Below are 21,005 nucleotides of genomic sequence, written 5' to 3'. Positions count from 1 at the left end.
TTAAACAACACCCGTTTTCATTTATATGGCAAGTTCAATAACATGTTGTATCATGTTTTGTTGTATAAGGTTGTTTGATCAAGACTTCTATGTTTGTGGAAGAAGCAAAATAACTTCAGCTGTTGTTCCTGTAAGAGATTCCACCGAACATCAGCACGTGAGGTGCATTGAGATTTTAACATATGGCCCCTTCAACTTTGTAATCTCTATCATGCTTCAGATATCAAGGCAACAACATTTGAGCCTTGTCTAACACATCTGATCAGCTGTGTGAGTTGTAAATAAAAGGTTTTGGTGTACAAAGCAGCCAAATCTCACAGTGAGAGAGGGCCCCTTTTGAAAAGACTGATAACTTTGCCAGGCAAACTGGATCTTCCGCCTGGTTGCATAATATTAATTGAGGGTCTGTTTACACATGCAAGTGAGGCCAAATGAATAAAGTGCCTCTTTAGAGGTACAGAAGCAATTCCATTCTTTCCACATTATCGAGCCCACCGACGGCACACTTTCCCACGGTGCCCTGAAAAACAGAAACTAGGGGAGCAACTTCCAGTAACTGGCGTAAAAGCTGGGTTTACTAGAATTTAACAAATGAAATGAAAGCAGCTGTTCAAGGAGTTGAACGGATGGTTTTCTTCTGGAGTTGTGTTTACACCTACCATGGTACTATAAGCCCCATCATGTGACACAGAGGGGCGGGCAGGGGGTCCAAACAGAGAAAAGGAGTTAGGCACAAGAATGTACCCAGAGATGGAAACAAGAGTGGGAGTGAGCACAGCCAAGTTACAGAAGCTGGACTTAAATTAAGGTAAGAAAGTGCCTTTATTTCTTAGTCTATCTTTAGGATATCTTTACTTTTAAAGGGTAAAAGCCACTATTTTATTCTTATATTATCAGCGTCAATTTCCACGAAAAGACCAAAAATGATTAAAATAATTTAAGTATTGTGTACTGTTGAGATACAGCCTGTTCGTCCCTCTGCCGTAGAATTTATAGTGCTATTCAAAAACTATTAAGTTGCATTGTGTGATAAATTCCTTCTTTACAATGAGCATGGCCAGTGCAATTATTCCTCTGATGATTAGTAGTCACATATCAAAATGCAGGTATGGAGTTGTTTTAAACTACACTACATTTTGCCATGTGTGTTGTAACAAGATAATATGTCACGCAGTGCAAAAATATGGCTCTATAAGTATGTTTATTATTAATTCAGGCATGAAGGCAGATGTTGTATCGGGCTTCAAAGACAATAACTGGACAACTTAACTGTTGTCAGCTGTCTCTGTAGGAAATGTGTTGATTGTAATACAATTATAAAATAAGTCAGTTTTTTAATTAGTTTTTTTGATCTGTTGTTTTAAGTATTTGCAGATGTTTTAAAGGCCTCAATCTGAGGTTGCAGTTACAATATTACATTACATTATATCAATCATTTTAGATCAAAACATTGACTGCTTTAGATAGGAGAAATGATTGTATTGTGTAAAAGTGTGGCTTTAACAGCAAAATTATGAACAAACAGACAGAGGAAAATAGCTGAGTGGTTGGTTTAGTATTACAGGAGAAATACATAATGTCAGATTTTGATGGGGAAAATGTTTTTTAAACCAAAGGGTTTATTTTCTTTTGCAGTACCGCTAAAATCTACACTAAGTTTTCTTAGAGATTCCCTCCACACATACAAAAAATACTGTTTGGAATACGAATTTGCATCTGATTTGGTTTTTCCACAAAATAAATAAATTACCTAGTTAAAAATCATTTATTTCAAAAGTTTAACTGTTGACATAAAATGTCTCTGAAAAGTATGAAGGCTTCAACTTTCCACAACACACTTGTTTAAGCTGCAACTGGCTTCCAGGTGTGATGACTCATACCAACACAGCTTAAAACTGAGATTTAATGAGGTCAGAGAAACTTTACTCTTTCAGCAGATTAAATGGAAAAACAGCTCATCCTGGACAGTATACGTCAAACATTCAAATGAAGCAACAACAAGCGAAACACTTGTTGTCTACTTCTGCAGGCTGATCAATGTTAGAGACTGGACTTTGACTGAGGTCTGACAACTACTGGCGTTTACATGGTGTTTACATTCCACACTGATCATTGATATGATGGAATTTTTGTCTGAAATTCAAAAGAGCAAATCTGTAGACCATGAAAAGCAGACTGGGTTGGACTAAAACTAGTATTGTATCTAGCTGTAAAACTTTACGTGAATAAAACAAACACACACACCGCTGTTCGTGCCACGTGCGTCACGTAACAATCAGCTGTTCGTTTGTGTCCCGTGTTCTCCAGGTTCAATGTCATTTTCACTGTACAAACGTAGTAGTTTTAAGCCCAACCATGCAGTTCTTTCCTAAACCTAAGCAAGTGTTTTTGTTAAATTCACAACATTAAACACTGCGACCGAAAAGTGACGCCGAGGGGTCTGACAAAGTGTCAGTATATAACGAGTTGGGATGAGAACCCGTTGGCTTGGGAGACGGATTGATGCGTTGATGGTTTTGGTCTTTTCATGGAATTTGTTATAAATAAATATGGAATATTGTCAGCTTCATCAACAATGACGTTACATATTCTGAATCATTTTGTTTTTGGGCACACACCTACAGTAACTATTAAAAAAACTGCAGCTGTAACAATCTTTGCTTGCAGGTAGCACAAATGCTAAAACTGCTGTTTTGACTATTATAGGAGGCACTGTTTGTTTAGGGGGATTGTAAAGCTCCTAAATTGGACATCTGCAACCTGCTAGGTTTACAACTAGCAGGTTGCATGAGTGGGTTTATGAGTGAGTTATAAGCCGGTTATATTAGATGCATTGCATAAAAAAAGTAGTAAAAGAAGTAGTCAAACTACCAAACCAATTACTGAATTGAAATGTAAGTGGCTGCATTTATATATGTGTATAAAAGTCTAATGAAAAGAGTCTCATACTGTAATTCCTTTGTGTGACAGGTGAAAGCCGCTGCACAATAAACAGTGTTGAGATGAGCGCGACAATGAATGTGACAGGAGTCTACGATGGAATAGCTAACAACTACACTGAGGGAAATGTCTCTAGCAATGGAAGCATGGGCATCCTGAACATCCCCGCCTCCCTAAACAAAGCCATCGACTTCTTCACCATTGTCATCCTCTTCATCACCATGATATCCCTCGGCTGCACGATGGAGATTTCCAAAATAAAGACCCATCTCCTCAAGCCAAAAGGAGTCGCCATCGCACTGCTGGCCCAGTTCGGCATCATGCCCTTGACTGCTTTCTCTCTCGCCAAAGTGCTACAGATGGATCCCATCAAGGCGGTGACGGTGCTCATCTGTGGCTGCTGTCCAGGAGGAAGCTTATCAAACATTTTCTCCCTGGCCATGAAGGGTGACATGAACCTCAGGTAATCTCTCACTGATGTATTGATTCCTGACAGAAATGTTCCAAGAGCCTTGTTTTAAATGTACAATTTAAAACATTTTAGGCACGTCAGTCTAATAATGCTTCTTCTCTCTGTGACGTCCTCCCAGCATCGTGATGACCACTTGCTCCTGTATCGCGGCGCTGGGTCTGATGCCTTTGCTGCTCTATATCTACAGCCAAGGCTTCCCAGGTCTGGAAAACGCCGTGCCGTACGTCGGCATCATCTCTGCTCTCGCGTTCACCCTGCTGCCTTGTGCAATCGGCATCGGCATCAATCACTACAAACCAAACTACTCATCGGTCGTCAAAAAAGTGAGACTCTTGAAATGTGCCTCACACAAACCTAACCTGTTATAGAAAGCCCTTTTTCACAGGCAGACACTTTGACTTGTCAGAAGAGGAAAACAATACCAGGACCCTGAAACTGAAGCAGCTAAATGGAATTCAGCCATACTGTTTTCACTGTGTTTTCCAGTCATCACATGGCGGGGGCGTAATTTGTGTTCTAAATAAACAGGAAGCCGTAGTCATTTAATGCTAACTAAGAGCAGACCTTAAGCCTCCAGATGATGTCTGCCACATTTGGAAATAGGGAAGAAGAGAGAAGTTTCGTGCTTGAGATGCTACGGAGGACGGGACCTGCCAACATAAATAAATAAATAAATGACTCACTAGCATATGGTTGATCTACACACTCTGATCTCATGACTCATGTTTAATGACAGCCCCCTCATTTGTATAATGAGGCAGAAATGCATAAATAAATATAAAAAGAAAAGAAAACAGAAATAAATAAGTTTGGGGAAATAAATATGGGAAGGAAATGCAAAGGGTTATGGTTAAAATCATGCAGAAATAAATAAATTCATAAATTGTATTAATTACATACAATTTAATAATGAATAAATACATTTAAAAATAAGTTAAAATAAATTAAAAAAAAAATAAACACATTTAAAACTTAATAAAAATAAATAAATTAATAAATAAAAGGGAAAATTAAATGGAAGAGTAGATAGAAAAGGGAAGTTATACAAAGATAAATAAAGAAGCAATTTATGTCACATTTGATCAATTAATGAATGCCTACATTTATTTTTTCATATTTTTGGTTCATTTAATGGCATATTTATTTATTTATCAAGTCATTTATTTATTATTTTGGCAGGTTCCGTTGATTCAAGTACCATTTAGAGGAGATAAATTGACTCTTGCTTTCACTTTCTCGACAGGCTGGTCTCAGCATCCTGATTGTCTCCGGCATCATATTGTTCAGCCTGTCTGGTATCGCCATCAAAGACGTGATATGGATGGCTCTCACGCTTGACGTTCTGGTCGTGGCTGCACTGATGCCACTGATTGGCTTCACGCTGGGATACGTCATGTCTGTCATATGCAGACTCAGTCCACGGTAAGTGAATAGACGCTCGATGTACCCGTCTTTGAGTTGCTTTCTTGGTTTGTTTAATTTAAGGATTTTTTGGCAGCCTGAAGAGCTGAAAGTATCTAGTAGTATTTCATGAGAAAAATGCATAAATTAGAGAGAGAAATTAAGATAATTTTGTGAAGCAGATTTTTTGTGACCCCTCAGTTTAATCGGGGACCTCCTAGAGGACCCCGTCCCCCAGGTTGGGGACCAGTGGTGTTTACTTGACTATTTCCATTTCATACTACTTTATACTTCTACTCCACTACACTACAGGGGAACTTATGCTTATTACTCCACTACATTTATCTGAGAGCTTATAGTTACTATACGTACTACTATATGGGTTTATAAAATATGATGCAGTTATAGATTAAACTAAGCAACAGTAAAAGTAAAGTTATAACAGTAAAAAGCTACTTACACATTAATGCATCAGTAATAATAATAATCAAATAATATAATATGTATTAGTCAAACCCTGCAGGAGCCATTTGTCTGTTTTATGAGTACTTTTACTTTTGATACTTTAACTACATTTTGCATGTAATCATGTTATTTCTTCTGGTAGCCATAAAATTGGTGCATTTGAGTATGAAATCCAAATAATGTAACATCAAAACTAATCTCTTTTTAGATGCAGCAGGACAGTCTCCATGGAAACAGGGTGTCAAAACATCCAGCTATGCGTTGCCATCCTAAAAGTGGCCTTTTCCCCTCAGGTCATCGGACCCATGTTCCTCTTCCCTCTGATATACTACACATTCCAGTGTACCGAGGCCCTTCTGCTGACCCTCTGCTTCAGATGTTACCAAGCGTTCAAGCCACCAGCTGAGGGTAAATGTCACAGCTGCCTGTGTGTTTTTGTAGAGCGAGGCTGGGAGGAGGGCTGGAGGGGTCAGATGAGCAAATGCACTCTTTTGAATTGAGACCAAAGAAAGCAGAAGTCTAATATCACCCTTCTCTTACACAGACGGTGTTGACGTTAAACGAAATGAGGTGAAGGCGCAGCCATTAATGCGTCGCAGATGACAACGCAGTGCTGGAGAGGTGAACGAAGAAGAGCTGAATCCTACCTGCTGAGGATGCGGCGATTCGGTGCCCTCACAGTCTCCACATCATCTGCATATTCTTCACTCAGGCCTGTGATACTGACAGAAAGACTGTTAAAGCTTATGCAACCACTAATACTTTAACTATTGTTTACCTAATCAGTTCTATACAATGTTAACTCCGGGTAATGTGCCTGTTGAAGTAGGAAGTCAATGATTAAAAGAAATTACATTTTGTATTTAAAATATTTGGTGTAAGACTGAAATCTGCTAATTTTATGACTGACACCTTGAGAATGAATGAATGAGTTTATAAAATCTTGCTCTTTTGGGACGTTATTTAATGCTTAAATACTAGATCAATCTCAGGTGTTTGAAGATGTGAAAAGCGGTCTATGGGTGCAACTAAGGATTATTTTCATTGTTGATTAACATGTTGATTATTTTCTTGATTAATCGATTAGCTGTTTGGTCTATGAAATGTCAGAAAATGGTGTAAAATGTCGATCAGTGTTTCCCAAAGACGTCTTGTTTTATTCACAACTCAAAGATATTCAGTTTACTGTCATAGAGGAGTAAAGAAACGAGAAAATATTCACATTTAAGAAGCTGGAATCAAAGAATTGTGACGTATTTTCCTTAAAAATGACTCAAACAAATTAATCGATTATCAAAATAGTTGTCTATTTTATCGTTGCAGCTCTAAAGCGGTCTAATGAAAAAGAAGGATACAGCCAATTTTAACACCTCAAATAATATTTAATCAAATTGGCCGCATGGTATATACAGAGTAAACTTAACTTAAAACTTTTTACATATATTAAAATACCATCTTCACAAAACACACAAAACAAAACATCCATTCCTCAGTCCAAAAGTAAATCCAATGGACGGTCAAACAAAGTGAACACTGACATTACACTAATCTGTACACTTGCTCGTTTTTGTGTTGGAGCTTCCCAACCGTATTTACAGTGTCACATGTAACGTGCCTGCAGTAGAATCAAAACTGAAGCGGCGAAGTTAAAAGTTTCCAAGCGCTGTGGAAGCATCAAAAGAAGCCATGGCTGATCAACAGCGTTCTGGACACAAATAAATAAAATACACATCTTAATTATCCTGTTTACATTTAAACAGGAATTTCCACGCAGCTTGAATAAATTAAGAGAATAATATTTTCTGGTGTACAAGTGATGTGTCAGACAGAGCCACACATAATATCACTAAGCAGTGGAGGCATTTAACTGACATTCATTTTTAAAATTCCTTATTGTACATGTTATAGATACCTGTGCATAGAAGTGGAAAGCTAAGGCCATCGGGGGGCAAGGGTATGAGTATAAAGAGAATACATCTGAACGCTTTGCAAAGGTGAAATGTAGTAAATGCAGACCTGAAACAACAAGTCTCTTAAAATGTTTGCCCTCAATCCAATGAAAAACGCAGCAGAGTGAACTCTAGGTTGGACAAGCAGCCTTAAACTGTACAGTGACATGTGGAATGATGTGAGTCATGATTTAATAACACCTTAAATAATGATTTATAATCACAAAAATCTTTGAAGACAATGCATGACTTGGACAACAATCTAGATTACCTGGACTTCATGCATTCTTTGCCGATGTGCGACTCAAATGGTGCGATATGTGGTTAAAGAAAAAAATAAACAAGACACTGAAGAGATTATTAGCTCCCAAAATGAGTTTGCAGCTTTGCCCGTTCAACTGAAATACATCAGTCTTTTTTTTTTTTTTTTCACCAGCCTTTAAGACACACTCCTTCAGGAGGTGCCTCAAACTGAGCTTCAGACATTAGACGTACATACGTAGTGTAGGAATTCCTATAAAAAAATTTAAGCATGTATGTACATGTGAATCCCTTCTCTGCTCTCCTTTGGGATGGACCGAGGAACTATTTCTGAGTGACCCACAGCTTCACTCAGAGCTGCTTTAGTTGACCTCGTCTGTGTTGACGAACTCTCAAGAGGCATCCCGCTCACCAGTACAGGTCAGTAGCAACGCCGGTTGTCTCAGGTGTGTCCACAAGCTGCTGCATTTTTCAGGCCTCCTTCAGCAATGGCATGTCTGTAGACACCAGACAAACATTTGCATCAGTACAGTGGGGATTTTAACGGGCAAGATTATTATTTCTTTTAGGTTTTTATATCATTCTGTTGCTTCCTAGTGGTGTTGCTTATGTATTCAAATCCAAACATTAAAATTTCCGTAAAAGTATGTATGTTTTGGCGTCAAACTACTTTTTTCCCCGAGCCCCTCTAAAAACTTTTTCCCACATGACCTGATGTAGGTTTCTGCATGATGCTGCTGCTATATATACAGTATATATACATCCTTATAGTCAGTGTATTAACTTTACATACAGTAGCTTAGATGGCGGTCGGCACGCTCCCAGTTTGGAAAAGCAGACAGGAGTATTGGCATGGAAGCTAAGCAATGTACTGCTGTGTGGACGCCACGTTAGTTCGGATCCAAAAGTCACACAATAAAACAAACAAACTAACCGATCGAGGCAGCGTGAGACCAGAAACTCCCGTGTTCTGCGAGGTAAAATTACTGTTTTTGTGAATGTAGTCTGGTGGCTTTGAAGACAGTGATATAACAGCTAAAGTTACCTGTTGGAAAGGGCTGTCTGATGGCGAGGTAAAATGGGGAAAATATGCTAAATAGCGCACACTTAAACTGATATTGTTTTTTTTAGGTGGTTAAAACCCGCTTTTCTGCAGCTCCTGTCCACAGCCACTTCACTTCGCTGTCAGATAGCCATTTTCCGACAGGGAACTGAAACCGTTATATCGCTCGCTTCAAAGACACCAGACTACATTCACAAAAACAGTAATTTCACCATTCAGATTGTGGGAGTATACATACAACCCTGCTTCAAAAAATTCAAACTAACCCTTTCAGTTACTTCCAAAACTTAGCACAGTTAACTTTGACTCAGCTAGTGCTAGCGTTCACATGATTCATAACGTCACTGATTAGCTAACTTTGGTAACCCTTGTCACTGTTTTTTGCTTACGGATGAGTGGGCGTTTTCATTTGAAAAAAAACCCAGAAAAGAACGCAGACAGACCTGCCCTTAAAGTAAGTAAAAGTGTGTTTGAAGAGGGCTTTACCATCAGAGTAGTCTGTCTCAGAGTCCAGAGACAAGCTGTGTTGGTCGCTGCCTGCAGACGGCCTTCTTCGTGAGGATGAAGGAGCTGCAGCACCTGCATGCTCCAGGACCCAGGTAGAGGATGAGGGTGAGGGTGACGAGGAGGATGAGGACGGTGGCACAGGGTGGACCACAGCCATCTCTGACTGCTGCTGTTTGAGGGAAGAGGGCCTAGAGGGGCCAGCCTCTGGCGCCGTGGCATGCTGACCCTCAGACAGCACTATCTGGACTCGAGACTCAGAGCTGGGAGCTGAGGCTCCACTGATGTTCACAGCCTCCTCATACGAGGGCAGAGTCACCTGGACTCCTTCCACCATGATCGACACGGGCTGGCCGGACACGCCCTGATCACGTCTAGGTGTGGAGAAGCACAACAAAGTTAAAAATATGTCAACTCGTTACTTCTACGACTATTTTCCTGAATGTTAAGCACGTTCTGTATTTTGAGGGCGGACTCACCGATGGAGGGACTTGAGTTTTGGCTGCAGAAGAACAAACAGCACCACCAGGAGCAGGATGAGGGCCACCGAGCTGGCTGTGGATGCCACTATAGACAAGGCGGGCATGCCTAACGGTAAAGATGGATTGCGGTCTGTGAGAAAGACAACAGTTGACACAGTTATGTGTACAGAACTTACTGTAATTATTTATCTAGTTGTCCAAATGTGTAATCTAATTTTTTTTACCTTGCTCCATGAGGCAGCTGAGCTTCATTTGGCTGTCCCACTCTCCATACTGACAGGTAAGGTATTTATAGTCTCCCTTCAGAACATAGCCTTCATCACAGAAATACTCAATCACAGTGCCATGAGAAAGTCTTTGGCATGAGGCGGGGTGGCAGGTGAAGCCCCCGTTCTCTGGCTGAAATGGAGGCTGGCATACTGTCCCATGGAAAGAAAGGAAAACAAAAAAATACATCAACTTCACTGATGCATGTTGTTTAAGCTAAGCTATCAGTGCTAAACTGTTTTGAATCATATTTGAAGGACAGGAACTACTTTGTGTCGATCTGTAATTACTAGGGCTGTCAATCGATTAAAATATTTAATCGAGATTAATCGCATGATTGTCCATAGTTAATCGTGATTAATCGTAAATTAATCACACATTTTATATCGGTTCAAAATGTACCTTAAAAGGGAGATTTGTCAAGTATTTAATATTTTTATCAACATGGGAGTGGACAAATATGCTGCTTTATGCAAATGTATGTATATATTTATTATTGGAAATCAATTAACAAAACAAAACAATGACAATTATTGTCCAGAAACCCTCACAGGTACTGCATTTAACATAAAAAATATGCTCAAATCATAACATGGCAAACTGCAGCCCAACAGGCAACAACAGCTGTCAGTGTGTCAGTGTGCTGACTTGACTATGACTTGCCCCAAACCGCATGTGATTATCATAAAGTGGGCATGTCTGTAAAGGGGAGACTCGTGGGTACCCATAGAACCCATTTTCATTCACATATCTTGAGGTCAGAGGTCAAGGGAACCCTTTGAAAATGGCCATGCCAGTTTTTCCTCGCCAACATTTTGTGTAAATTTGGAGCATTATTTAACCTCCTTCCCGACAAGCTAAAACCTCCGGAAGAACGATTGCTTTAATGCCTTAAAGAAATTAGTGGCGTTAAAACAAATTTGCGATTACGCGTTATTTTTGCGTTCATTTTGACAGCCCTAGTAGTTACACATCCGAAATGACACACAGAGTTACCTAAGTCTCCATTCTCGTGCCTCTTCTGTTCAACCTCTACATGCTACCACGAGCTCACATTATGAAAAACAACTAAATATCTTGAAGAGGTTTGTCTTTACCGTCACTGCGTATACAGCGAGGAGGTTCAGAGGACCAGTGTCCCAGTGCGGAGCAGGTGATGATGCTGGGTCCGTCTGGCACGTAACCAGGGTCACAGCGGTACTCCAGTACTGTGCCCACAGGGAACGAGCTCCTGTTGGTTTCTGTCAGATTAGTTGAGCCATGCTGCACCGTAGAGGGTCTTATACAACCTTTTAAAAAAAAAGGGACAACAGTCAAAAATACAGAAATCAAAACAATAAATACAGAAGACTCTAGTATTGTCTGCTGTTTCACTAGGTGTCTTCTTGGTGTATCCGTTTGTCCAAGGACATTCTGAGCATGCTTCAATCTGGGCAGCATGTTGGTCATAATATTTTTGTTTTCGCAGTTGCTGGATGTTGATTTAAAGAACAAATCTGTCTGACCTCCTGAGGAGTTGGTTTGTGTGATCACAGACCCTGAGTGCATTTACAGGAACACTTCAACTTGTTTTTGCTGAATCCAAATCAACGTTATTAATGTAAACAAACTGTAGATGTTAAGAACGCAGACGTAAACCGAAATATAAACAGGAAATACTTACAGTAGGGTTGAAAATGAAATTGAAAATAATATAATACAAAAGCAGATACTATCTGTTCATTCAGGGTACAGTACATGTTGATACCAGGCGTAAACTGGGTCAGAAATGCAGACGGTACTATGAGGAGGTTTGTCTTTACCGTCACTGCGTATACAGCGAGGAGGTTCAGAGGTCCAGCGTCCCAGTGGGGTGCAGGTGAGGATGCTGGGTCCGGATGGCAGGTAACCAGGGTCACAGCTGTACTGCAGTACTGTGCCCACAGGGAACAAGCTCCTATTGGTGTCTGTCAGATTAGTTGAGCTATGTTGCACTGTAGAGGGTCTTATACAACCTTAAAAAGGGGACAGTCAAAAGTACAGTTAATATCCGTACATAGCTTTTAATAACAAATATAGGCTTTCATTTATGTTACATTGAGCTTTACAGGTAAAGATAAAACAGGTAACAGAGTTTAGCACAGATAAAAGAGAGTTCAAAATAGTACAGGAACTTTAATAACAATTCAAATAAGAAAAGAGCTTAACATAAAAATTTGTTTTGAAGACTGTTTAAATGAAGACAGTACGAACTTCCACAGCTGAGACTGTTGATAGTATTAAGACTATCTCTATGTGGACTGGTTTATCCACGAAATCCAAATATTTGGGGCATTATTTTATTGACAGTTGGGTGTTTAAGACTAATGTATAGATCTGAGACTGAGGACTGACCAACCTTGGCTCACACAACTGATCTGCATGGGGCCGTCCCACTGTCCATCCTGACAGGTCAGGTAGTTATAGTCTCCACTGAGAACGAAGCCCTCATCACAGAAGAATTCGATCACAGTGCCGTGGGAAAACATCCGGCAGGGTGTTGGGTGGCAGGTGTAGCCTCCATTTTCGGGTTTGGAGAGGGGTAGACATGCTGATGAGGGGGAAAAAATGCAACATATAAAGTAGCAGCCCAATTTAAAAAATGTGTTGTGTGTTTTTTAGTTTAGTTTTATATGTATGCAACGTTGGCTAAAAATCATTACAGAGACTGAAGTGGCGCATGATTAAATGTGAAAATAACTGGAAATAAAGATGGTTTTACTCATGAGAGAAGGATTTTAAATCAGGTTAGCTGCTCACAACACAGTCCTCATTAGTGGTGGACAAAAAAATATCTTACCACCACTGCGTATACAGTGAGGAGGGTCCGAGGTCCAGCGTCCCAGTGTGCTGCAGGTGAGGATGCTGGGTCCGTCTGGCAGGTAACCAGGGTCACAGCTGTATTGCAGTACTGTGCCCACAGGGAACGAGCCCCTGTTGGTTTCTGTGAGGTTTACCCAGCTGTTCTGGACCATGTACGGCCTCACACATCCTGGGAAAGAGAAGAACACAGAAGAAGAAATTCTGTGAAACCGCTCAGGTTTTCAGTAGAATTAATACAACAAATATTTTGAGCCTGGTTTGACACGTTACCCAGTGAAGCCAGAGTGATAGAGACACAGAATGACCTATAGTAACCATCTGTACTAGAAAGGCTTTGCGGTGGCACCACATGTGCTCAGAATGTGTCATGGCAGTCCTCCTATTATATTAACATTACAATACAGTGAAGAAGTTGAAGATTTGGTCTGAGTGGTGAAGAAGTTAAGGTCAATGGGCCACCACAATCAGTAGGATTAATCTCCTAGAGATCATGAATATCCATGACTAATTTCACAGCATTAGTTTTTGAGATACACTGCCATGGAGCAAAATGTTAACGGCTGCAAAGAGCAACCAACAAACAAACTGTATTTAAGGCGGATTGGCTGTGTCATGGTGGATATCCACTTAATCAGGTCAGTATCAGCACCTGTGCTGTCTCTAGTGTTTCCTTTCCTATAGGGTGCTGCAGAAATGAGTCCTAAAACCTAAGACCTAAAAATGCTAACTCATTTGAGTTAACATGTTTGCACTTCCGGTTCCCTCATCTGGAAGTCAATGGGTTTTTGATTGGGTTTAGATGCCTGATATAAGGTCTGTGGTTAACAAAAACCCCACTCGTGAATTTTGAAGTTTTTACGTGTCTTAACAAAACCCGTTGCTAACTAGTGGCTAAATAACAAAACGTCATCACAACAAACACTAGTCCGCCTTTAGCTTAGTGGTGGTGACGTGAAGTCATGTGCCCGTGGTGTAGTTCGTCTATAGCACAATGTTCGTTTTTTTTTTTTTTTTTACTTCTGGACTTATTTGTTTTGTCTACTGTACTGTGGCCTTTAATGAATTCCAAAACTTGTTAGCTTTAAGAATAGTTCATTATATGTACAGTAGTTACATTAAATATTTCATTAGTGAACTATACTAAAAAAAATAACACATCAATGGCACTGACATATCAGGTAGTTATAGGGCTGTTTTATTAGTGATGTACTATTGTTGATAAATACGCTGGGATAAACGGTCATGTGTTGAAATCAATGTTAGGAGGCAGTTGATAGCGCAGCAATACAGCCTATCTGTGTCAGGACTCCCTGACATTCACCCATTTGATCTGTGTCATGACAAAGTTGATTTGATACTGTTTCTTCAGCAGAGAAAAGAAAGGTTAACACAACACAGACATAATCCATAATACTTTGTATTGTATATATGTGTATTTGTATTGCCTCTTACCTGACCCTTGCCCAGTGGACACTGCAGTCAGTACCAGCAGCAACAAGAAGGACCGTTTAGTGGCTGAGGTGTGGGCCCAAAAGGCTTTTGATATTGACTCTATCATTCCATTGCACATCTTCCCCTTGCAGAGTCAACTCAACCTGGTATGATGAGAAAAATAATGTAATAATAAAAAGGTATTATATATCATGATGGAAAAAAGCAATCCCCCATAATAGCCTTGACCATATGCTGTCACCTGCCTGGTTGCAGGTACTCTGCAGAGCTTGGACAGCTGCCAGCGAAATGGGTGTGATTGTGGTACAATGACAAAACTGAAGGAAAAAAAACAACTAGCAATAATGGTATAATATTTTATACCAAGCTAGTGTTAATTAGAAACCACTAATTCCTCTATTTTAATACCGTTATTTATGTCTTTAGCTAATTATAAACGACTTTAGCTGATTATATCTCCCACATATTAAATATAACTCTGGTTCTGAAGGATACACCCATTTTCAGTGCTTCTTATTAGCTCTGATAGCTAGCCACGTTTGATAATACAGAGAAAACAAAAACAGCAGTTACATACCGACTATATCATGTTGATGATAACAAGCTACCACATTCACATCCAACAGAGCACATCCTAGCTGGGTTTCATTGTTAGGTTAGCTAGCTACACTGGGATCATCAATAACAGCCTTCTTAGCTTGCTAGCTAGACATGAACAAAAGCGTAACCTACCACAAAACACTGCCTCCAATCCTCCACCCTCGTTTCCTCACACTGTAGACATTTATCAACAATATCTCCGCTACATCGACGACGATGATTTAACGAGGTACTGCTACAGCTAGCTAGCTCCCTATAGGCTAGCTTGTTACCCGCTATGCGCTAGCTGCTAGCTGCATCGATTGAAGCATCCATCAGCTGCGCTGCCTCGATCTCCTCCGGTGGTCATAGTAACAAATGCACATTTCCATAGTTACAACATCCGGGAGTGTTTGCGTCCATAGTTACCAACAAATAAATGGTGCGGACAAACTGTGGAAGGTTTCTGTTGATGAGCGGGTTTTTACTTAGTCGACATTAATAATAAGTAAATACCTTTTTTGGTCGTTTTTCTTCTTGAAATTCAGCTTAAGATAAATCACACTATGGAAATTATCAGAGGTGGTTTAGACGACATTTCTCGACCTGCATCGATTGAGCAAACAGGTAGATGTGTGTCGTTGCCTCATAGTGACAGAAGTGGTCCTACAGCTCCCTTTTCCCTTGTTGTTTTGACCAGCGATGCTGCTGATATTCAGGTAATTAAGTGATACATTGGCATTACAACATTCATGATTCATGATGACAGACTCAGGAAATCCTGTACTTTGCACTACTAACTTTTTTACTGCCTTTTTACTAACATGTTTTGCACTATGGAAGTGTGAACTTGAATTTCCCTCGGGATCAATAAAGTTACTATCTATCTATCTATCTATCTATCCATCTATCTATTAACTGACAAAATTGGATCATTTCCAATAACTTTATAAACAATTTCCTGTAGATCCAGAGCAGCTCTGAAGAAACTATAATCAACTCCTCAGCCAGAGATCCTGACAAAAGTAAGTGTTCAAATGGCGTAGCTATAGACTCAGTTTTAGGATGATAAAGTTTTAATTAAAGGGACTGTTTGTAAGAATCAGAAATGCTTGTTAACAGCGACACCTGTGGCCATTAAGTCAACGGAAGTCAGCGTTGGGCTCGCGCCTGTGCTCGCTCTAAATAGACATGAACGAGCAACGTTCAAAACAGTGAGTCGACACACGTCAGCTAAAACCACAATATCACTCTATATTTCACCTGCTTGGCAGTAATGTTAACTGACCAGACGAAGGTCTCTCCATGAATCACTGCTGATCCTAGTGCGGGCGCGCATGGGACACCGACCCGGGTGATTTATACATGTAAGAAGTTACAATATTTTTGGGATCATTGGGCATAAACTCCATAATAACCTTTCAGCATATTGTAACTCAAGTATTGTGAGAGATAACTAGACTTCTGCACCTCCTCATGGCTGTTTTCAGGCTTAAGAAAATCTAGCCCCTGACAGGAGACTTTGGCCAATCCCAGGTCATTTCAGAGAGAGAGAGAGCGCTCCTATTGGCTGTTCATTCAACGGAGGCAGCTGTCAATCACTCGTGAACACCAATCAAGCGGCCAAACTAGGCAGTGCTGAGCGAATCAATATTCTTTTTTATCCTTTGCTCCAGCTGGTGGGCGGTGCTTGTTATTTCCTCAGCTGATCTCAACATGGCTGCCGGGTCACAAACCTCCTCATTTTACAGCTAAACAGTACCCTACAAGATGTTTCTGAAAACATTTTATGCAAGAAAATAGCATTACAGTAACAGAATAGCTGCCTAGATTGACCGTTTGATCAGAGGTTGCGAGTGATTGACAGCTACTCAGAGGCGGCAAGGCTCCAGCTCGGCTCTGATTGGTTAACATCAACAGCTCTAATCCGGTCTGTGAAATCTTGCAGATGTTTTAAGGAGCACCGGGGGACACAGAGGCACATGATTTTTTTTCAGATTATCTGTCTCATGCACTACTGTCAGGATATAGTGACCGTTTTATAAAAATAACTTTTTTTCAATCATATTTGCTCCATTTCTACCCACTGCTGCTTTAAGTTACACCACACTATATAATATTTATGCATCTTTTAGGTCAGTGTCACATTGAAGTTACCGATGAAGAGAAGGAAGATGCCGAACTACAGAGGGCCATTGAGGAAATGAGACGACTTGATGAAATACTGTCTGCAAAGATCCGCAAAGAAAAGGAAGTCAAGTGTCAAAGGAAAGAACTTCAAGCAAAACTCTGGCAAGAGCTTCTGGTAGACACAGTCTTTGCATTCACTCCACTTACATTACCGGTTCACTAAAACTGTTTTTGACTAAAAAAAGGTGTTCACGCTTATTACATATATGATGTGATGTTAATAGGCTTACTGTGTGTTTTTCTGCAGCAGAATAAGCCTGAAGGTCACTCTGAATGTGCCCAAGAAACCATGAACACAAGGTTGTTTTTGGCTCTGGAAGCACCCACTGGTAAGCATAGAAAACAGTATACAGACCAGCAACACTACATACATTCACTGTGAGACATCTTAAATATATATATTTTTTTATCTCAAAGGAACAGAAGAAGAGGAGGACGACTTTGTGCCTGTGTTTGAAACTCAGGTTCCTGACTGGGAGCACAACAGAGACAGACAGAACTTGGAGCAAAGTGAGTTAGTGAGAATCGAATATTAAAATCTATGTTCTCAGTTGTGCTGCCTAAATTGTGCACTTGATGGTGCCATGAGCTCAGGGAACTTATAGCTGTTGTTTTTCCCCTTCATGGTAGCCCGGTGCAGACACTAGTACACTAACTGAGTTTTCCAGAAGTGCATAACAGTTTACCCGCTTTGCAACCCATGAAAAACTTCCTGATCATTGCCTTTTATGATATTGATCCCCTAGGGAAAAAGGAAAATGTGAGGAATTCATTGTGTTGCTCTGTTCAGAGACATTTAGGTAGGTTGGCTGCTTGTTATCACTCAGTCTTCACACCCACTATGAAGCCTTGCAGGGCTAGCATTAGAATAGTCAATTTTTATTTACAATTTTTTTTATATTTCACTCTTTATGTGGATCAGATAATGGAAGAAGAACTAATGGTGGAAAGATTAGAAATTCATAGAAATTTTGTGTTTTTGTAATATCATTTGGCTAATGCTTATTATTAGAGGTTTTACTTACTTTTTCAATATTTACCTTTTGGAATCTAAAGTGTGGCTTATTGCCTGACAGGTGAAGAGAGGCCAGACAGCTCGTCAGAATCATTTGAACCGGGCCACGAGGAGACTGGGGAAGAGCAATTTGAAGGCAGCCACTGTGGAGCTTCCAAGGGCAAGAAACAACAGAAGGACTTTGTCAAGAGAAACATTGAGGTGTGTCAAAGTTCACAGTGGGCCAAATGCAGTGCCGGGGTATATATCACACGGCTCAGAGCAATTCTCTCGACTGTTTGTTTTTCCAGTGAGGAAAATATTTATCTCTGGTTCAAGAGAGAGACATTTTAAGCCTAGTAGGGCACCGCTGAAAAGAATTGTGCAAATAATGATTTGATATTATGAAGAACGAATACTGATCATTCTCTTTCTTTTTCTCCAAATGCGATAGCTAATAAGGGGCGAGGGGGATCACGTGCCTTTGACTCAGGCAGAGAAAGAGCGTCTGGCTGAGCTGCTTCGAGACGTAGACGAAGAGGAAGAGGACAGTGCCAAAGGCGCAGACACCGAGGTAGGCTGACATGACACCCTAACAGACAACATATGCTGTAGGATGAGTCGCTCTTTTTCAAGTTCCTTAATACTTCCCCCTCATGTCTAGAAGTGTTATGGGGAGCAGCGGATGATCCCATCCACTGCGTCTGCTACCAATGTTTTGATCTAATAATTATTCAATTTAAAACATAGCAAATATTGCTTCCAGTGTTTAGCCACAGCCATTTTCATCTTGCCGTTAATTAAATGTTTCTTTCATGATCTAATTTGTTGGAATCTGTGTCATTATCTAACATTTGGCCATTTATTAAACACATTGAGTAACTCCAGCAGACTCTGGCCCTCAGAACTGCACACACAGAGTAACATTGGTCAGACATCCATGTTTTGATGACTGCTTGGCAGCTCAGACGGCCTCTGGGCAGAAGATTCGGACTCCTCAAAGCAGTTCAGATTACGAACCAGATGTCAAGTGCCATGTGCAGTTCAAATGGAATGCCGCAAGTTATGGATTCATCCTCGTATTCAACAATTCCCTTTCTGGCGTTTCTGCAAAATTCAGAGGCCAGGATCTTTCATATAGCCCTAATATAAGCTACAGTTGCACTCGAGGGTGTGCTGAGACGCCGGGGCACCTGGAGCAGTAGACTATTTCACTGTGAACCCACCTGCACCATCCTAACTTCAAATGATTTTTATTTTAAGTTTTAATTTGCTTTAATAGCCCCTTTTGGCAGCTGTGAGGCCAGTTTGAAGTCAGATGGGATGTTGGGAAGCGAGAGGGAACATACTTACCTTTCACATACGGTTTCATTTAGCTTGACCCCGACAGCTCTGCATCCGTGGGACAGCTTTGCCAAGGTTTTTCATGTCTTGCTGCTCTATTTATGATGTTTGCCTTGACTTTTAGAACAACACCGCAGTAATTGTGGCGGCAGATACCAAACCGAGGGGAGCGCAGATGCTCTGGGTTTTTTTTATTGGCGGGAGGAAGACTTCCTGTTATTGCGAGGCGTGCTATTATGAATGGTCATAACGGAGCGAGCACATAATTTATGTCACCAGGACTTTGGCAGCGATGCGTCTTTAGTTCTGAGGACTTCAGTCAGTTCTTGGCAGAATCCCCCGGCACCCATCAAACACTCGCTGCCGCTCTCTGTTTGCCTCACACACTTTTTTTTATGTTACTGACTCTCATCCTAACAAGTTCTACGGTTTTGTGTTGTTCTGGTAGCCCGAGGCAGTAAATCAGTAGCAGTCCGTCATCACAGAACATGTTGGTGCTGCAGTAGTGGATGTAATCTCCTGCTTTATCAAAGGCAAAGTTTGACATGGCTAATACGCTTATTTGATTTCTTGTCGAGAGGCAATGAGAAGATTGATCCAACTCTTCCACAAATGAGTGGTATCAATCTTCTCATTCAACTCTCGGCAAGAAAGAAAATAACCGTATGTCCCAAAATGTCGAACTATTCATTTAAAGATGGAATTGATTTGTTTGACTAAAAAAGTTTTTCAGAATTATTTCTTGGTTTCATTTAATATCATCTTAGCTAAGATGACTATACCATCAGTGCAGTGGGACCGATTCAGAGTAGTGCTGAGTAAAGGCCAAGGGTACAAATATAACTTTGCTCTAAGGCTGTGTTTTACATCTCGTCTATGACTTCCTGTGTCCCATTGTAAAAATGATGGTGGAATTTTATCATTCTGTCTGTCTGAGAGTTTTATGTTATGTCTGTTTAACAACTCACATTTTCAAGCAATGGTCAAAGATGTGCACGTGAATACAAAGGACAAACCGAGACCTGTCTGAAGTCTGGGATATAGACTTCAGACAGGTCTCGGTTTGTCCTTTGTATTCACGTCAGACTTTAGACTCCTCTGGTTGCAAAAAGAAGTCTGATTGTATAGAAGTCTATGAGAAAATGACCCTACTTCTCACTTGAGTTATTACCTCAGTAAACATTGTAAACATGAGTTTATGATCTCAATCGCTAGTTTCAAGTCTTCTTCAATACAGCATGATGTTAATTCAGTAAATGATGGTCCCATTTAGAGTCAAATAGACCATAAAGCAGGTTATGCTTTAGGGCGTGGCTACCTTGTGATTGACAATTCTGGGAGTTGTCCATGTTTTCGTCTTACAACTTTAACCCTTTCACAGTGTTTTCTAGTTCATGAAAGTTAATTATAACATTTTTGATTGCGTAAAAATGCCTTATTCAGCATTCAGTTGCATTTAGCTCCATCCTCTCGTGTCACTTCTGGTTGCAAAAAACCAAGATGACGACGGACAAAACGCCAAACTCGATGCTTCAAAACGGCAGTCCACAAACCAATGAGTGACGTCACGATGACTACGTCCACTTCTTATGTACAGTCTATGATTCTGCCACATCCAAGTTATGGTTAAACACATTAAAGTAGTTTGATCAGAATAGATCTGCAAACATGAAACACAAATCACTGTCATGAGAATTTGTTGATCTCATTTGTTAAATTTTGGCTCTGCGTGGTGCTCCACCTAGTTGACTCCTGTGTTTGCTGTTTTCTTCTGCCAGTTTTCTTCTGCTCCCCCCTAAGA

The 21,005-nt window shown here is 40.4% G+C and overlaps 3 protein-coding genes across 20 annotated transcripts in view; 2 read left to right on the top strand and 1 right to left on the bottom strand.

The window, feature by feature from the left end:
* The first annotated feature begins 678 nt into the window (after positions 1 to 678).
* LOC119504477 (sodium/bile acid cotransporter-like) lies at positions 679 to 6,410 on the top strand. Its single transcript, XM_037796582.1, has 6 exons — positions 679 to 808; positions 2,971 to 3,403; positions 3,531 to 3,735; positions 4,656 to 4,834; positions 5,487 to 5,686; positions 5,823 to 6,410. The coding sequence occupies exons 2-6, from the start codon at positions 3,003 to 3,005 to the stop codon at positions 5,879 to 5,881; spliced, it is 1,044 nt and encodes a 347-aa protein (XP_037652510.1). The 5' UTR covers positions 679 to 808; positions 2,971 to 3,002; the 3' UTR covers positions 5,882 to 6,410.
* A 229-nt stretch (positions 6,411 to 6,639) lies between these two features.
* Positions 6,640 to 21,005, bottom strand: part of LOC119504473 (sushi domain-containing protein 6-like) — a 41,968-nt gene continuing 27,602 nt past the window's right edge. Inside the window, exons 1-11 of one of the 6 annotated variants that reach the window (XM_037796564.1) lie at positions 14,830 to 15,071; positions 14,343 to 14,414; positions 14,098 to 14,240; positions 12,623 to 12,814; positions 12,182 to 12,373; positions 11,607 to 11,798; positions 10,902 to 11,093; positions 9,762 to 9,956; positions 9,535 to 9,667; positions 9,038 to 9,429; positions 6,640 to 7,985 (exon numbers count right to left, since the gene is read on the bottom strand). In XM_037796564.1, the coding sequence (XP_037652492.1) occupies positions 7,960 to 7,985; positions 9,038 to 9,429; positions 9,535 to 9,667; positions 9,762 to 9,956; positions 10,902 to 11,093; positions 11,607 to 11,798; positions 12,182 to 12,373; positions 12,623 to 12,814; positions 14,098 to 14,215 (1,632 nt within the window). In that variant the 5' untranslated portion in view covers positions 14,216 to 14,240; positions 14,343 to 14,414; positions 14,830 to 15,071 and the 3' untranslated portion in view covers positions 6,640 to 7,959. Of the gene's footprint in view, positions 7,986 to 9,037; positions 9,430 to 9,534; positions 9,668 to 9,761; positions 9,957 to 10,901; positions 11,094 to 11,606; positions 11,799 to 12,181; positions 12,374 to 12,622; positions 12,815 to 14,097; positions 14,241 to 14,342; positions 14,415 to 14,829; positions 15,074 to 15,192; positions 15,306 to 21,005 lie in introns of those variants that run through there. The other 5 variants (XM_037796565.1, XM_037796562.1, XM_037796563.1 and 2 more) reach the window with 5 other exon arrangements.
* Positions 15,024 to 21,005, top strand: part of fsip1 (fibrous sheath interacting protein 1) — a 33,171-nt gene continuing 27,189 nt past the window's right edge. For 10 of the 13 annotated variants that reach the window (XM_037796581.1, XM_037796580.1, XM_037796578.1 and 7 more), the window contains exons 1-8: positions 15,024 to 15,118; positions 15,225 to 15,395; positions 15,650 to 15,701; positions 16,812 to 16,981; positions 17,114 to 17,195; positions 17,284 to 17,376; positions 17,943 to 18,082; positions 18,315 to 18,434. In XM_037796581.1, coding sequence (XP_037652509.1) covers positions 15,116 to 15,118; positions 15,225 to 15,395; positions 15,650 to 15,701; positions 16,812 to 16,981; positions 17,114 to 17,195; positions 17,284 to 17,376; positions 17,943 to 18,082; positions 18,315 to 18,434 — 831 coding nt within the window. In that variant the 5' untranslated portion in view covers positions 15,024 to 15,115. The other 3 variants (XM_037796573.1, XM_037796569.1, XM_037796571.1) reach the window with 3 other exon arrangements.

The sequence above is a fragment of the Sebastes umbrosus genome, chromosome 16 (assembly GCF_015220745.1).
Source record: "Sebastes umbrosus isolate fSebUmb1 chromosome 16, fSebUmb1.pri, whole genome shotgun sequence".
NCBI classification, from domain to species: domain Eukaryota; kingdom Metazoa; phylum Chordata; class Actinopteri; order Perciformes; family Sebastidae; genus Sebastes; species Sebastes umbrosus.
Note: the sequence above shows the minus strand (reverse complement) of the source record. Positions and strands in the feature narration are given on the sequence as shown.